This window comes from Myotis brandtii, unplaced genomic scaffold (genome assembly GCF_000412655.1).
Source record: "Myotis brandtii unplaced genomic scaffold, ASM41265v1 scaffold130, whole genome shotgun sequence".
In the NCBI taxonomy this organism is placed as follows: Eukaryota; Metazoa; Chordata; class Mammalia; order Chiroptera; family Vespertilionidae; genus Myotis; species Myotis brandtii.
The window spans coordinates 259742-261257 of NW_005354596.1; the positions used below are offsets into that span (position 1 = coordinate 259742).

A 1516-nucleotide genomic window follows, 5' to 3' on the forward strand; every position below is an offset into this window, starting at 1 on the left:
CAGCTGCACACATTACTGCGGGAGGAGCCTGCAGCTGAGGCTAGGTGGCTCTCCGGCCGCTCAGCCAGAAGCCTTCCCACAGGGCATCAGGAGAGCGAGGGATGGGCGGGGCCGGGAAGTCCTGGCCCACACACTAGGCCCAGGTGTCCTGCGGCCCAGGTGAGGGTGTGGTCACCTGCAGCTCCTCCTGCACCCCCTGAGCTTGGTGGTTGTTCAGCTGCAGCACGTGGGACTTGAACCCACTCCGGCCCTGGGAGCTGAGGGTCACGTTGAGCCGCCCTTCCTCGGCAGTGTGGGAGGCGATCCAGTACGCAGACAGCGCGTCCAGGGCCATCACCGTGTCCTGGGGAGGTTGGACCGGGACTCAGGCGCTTGGTTCCAGGGCCGCCCACCCCAGAGCCCCAAGGAGCCCCTACCTGGGTGCTGCGGAATCCCCCTTGGAAGCTGCCCTGGTGGGTGAGCCAGGCTGCGACCTGGTCCGCCATCTCTGCCCGGCCCTCCCGGAGCAGCAGGTGCAGCAGGCCGTAGGCTGTGGTTTCAATCCACAGGGCCGGGGCCTGGGGCACGGGGTCTGCCGGGCTGCGAGGAGCCGGCGTGGGCGACACGACGTTGCTCTGAGAGCCGATGACCGAGCCCCAGTACAGCTTATCTGGGAGGGAGGGCGACCAGCCGTGAGCGGGAGGCCGGCCGCCGGCCCTGCTCCCACCAGCTCTCCTGCCGGCCCCACCCGGCTCAGGTGCCGTCATCCCCTCTGGGCTGTGTCTCGGCTCCTCCCTGTGGGCACACGCAGAGGCCCGAGGCCCCTGACTCACCGCCGGTCTCCTGGGCCATGGCCATGAGGTTGTTGTGGGCCACGTCCCGCAGGTCCTCAGGGGCCCTGCTCAGCGTCAGTGCGTAGGCCGTGATGGCGGCTGCGTGGGCACCCAGGAGCCCAGCACTTGCTTTCGCCCCCAAAAATGAGTTTGCATTCGAGATGGAAGTTTCCTAGAAGAACGAGGGAGGAAGGTCTGTGGGCGGACACCTGGGTCCTGAGGAGCAGCAGGGAGAGCCGCCGGCGCAGGGCAGGCGCGGGCGCCCTTACCACTCTCTGCTTCAGCTGCTCTGCTCTCCTGTCCTGGAAGACGGCCAGCCCGTGATGAAGGGCGATGACCACGAAGGCCGTCAGGGCCACCGTCTCGTCATTGCCTACCAAGCCCCCCTGGTCAGTGCAGGGAGAGAAGCCGTCAGCCAGGAGGGGAGGGGCCAGGAGAGAGCCCACCGGCACCCCTGGGCCCCGCCTCCGGCCGCACCTGCATGCCCCTGTGGATAACGGGGCAGGGGTCCCGGAAGGAACCGTCGGCCTGCTGCTGGGACAGCAGCCACTTGGCCGTGTCCTGCAGCTTTTCCGGTGAATCGTCCACCTGCTCCTGGGCCAAACTCAGTACCTTCAACACAAAGGCTGTGAGCCTAGAGGAGGGAAGTGACAGCTGGGGATGGGGAACACAGGCCACTCCCCCAACACCTGGTTAGTCACCCT

General features: G+C 67.3%; 1 protein-coding gene across 1 annotated transcript in view; it reads right to left on the minus strand.

Annotated features, from left to right (window-relative positions):
• C4A (complement component 4A (Rodgers blood group)) overlaps positions 1 to 1516 on the minus strand; it is a 12485-nt gene that overhangs the window by 4026 nt on the left and 6943 nt on the right. Inside the window, exons 25-29 of the mRNA XM_014534509.1 lie at positions 1290 to 1446; positions 1082 to 1198; positions 813 to 984; positions 417 to 649; positions 176 to 343 (exon numbers count right to left, since the gene is read on the minus strand). Of these exons, the coding sequence (XP_014389995.1) occupies positions 176 to 343; positions 417 to 649; positions 813 to 984; positions 1082 to 1198; positions 1290 to 1446 (847 nt within the window). The remainder of the gene's footprint in view (positions 1 to 175; positions 344 to 416; positions 650 to 812; positions 985 to 1081; positions 1199 to 1289; positions 1447 to 1516) is intronic.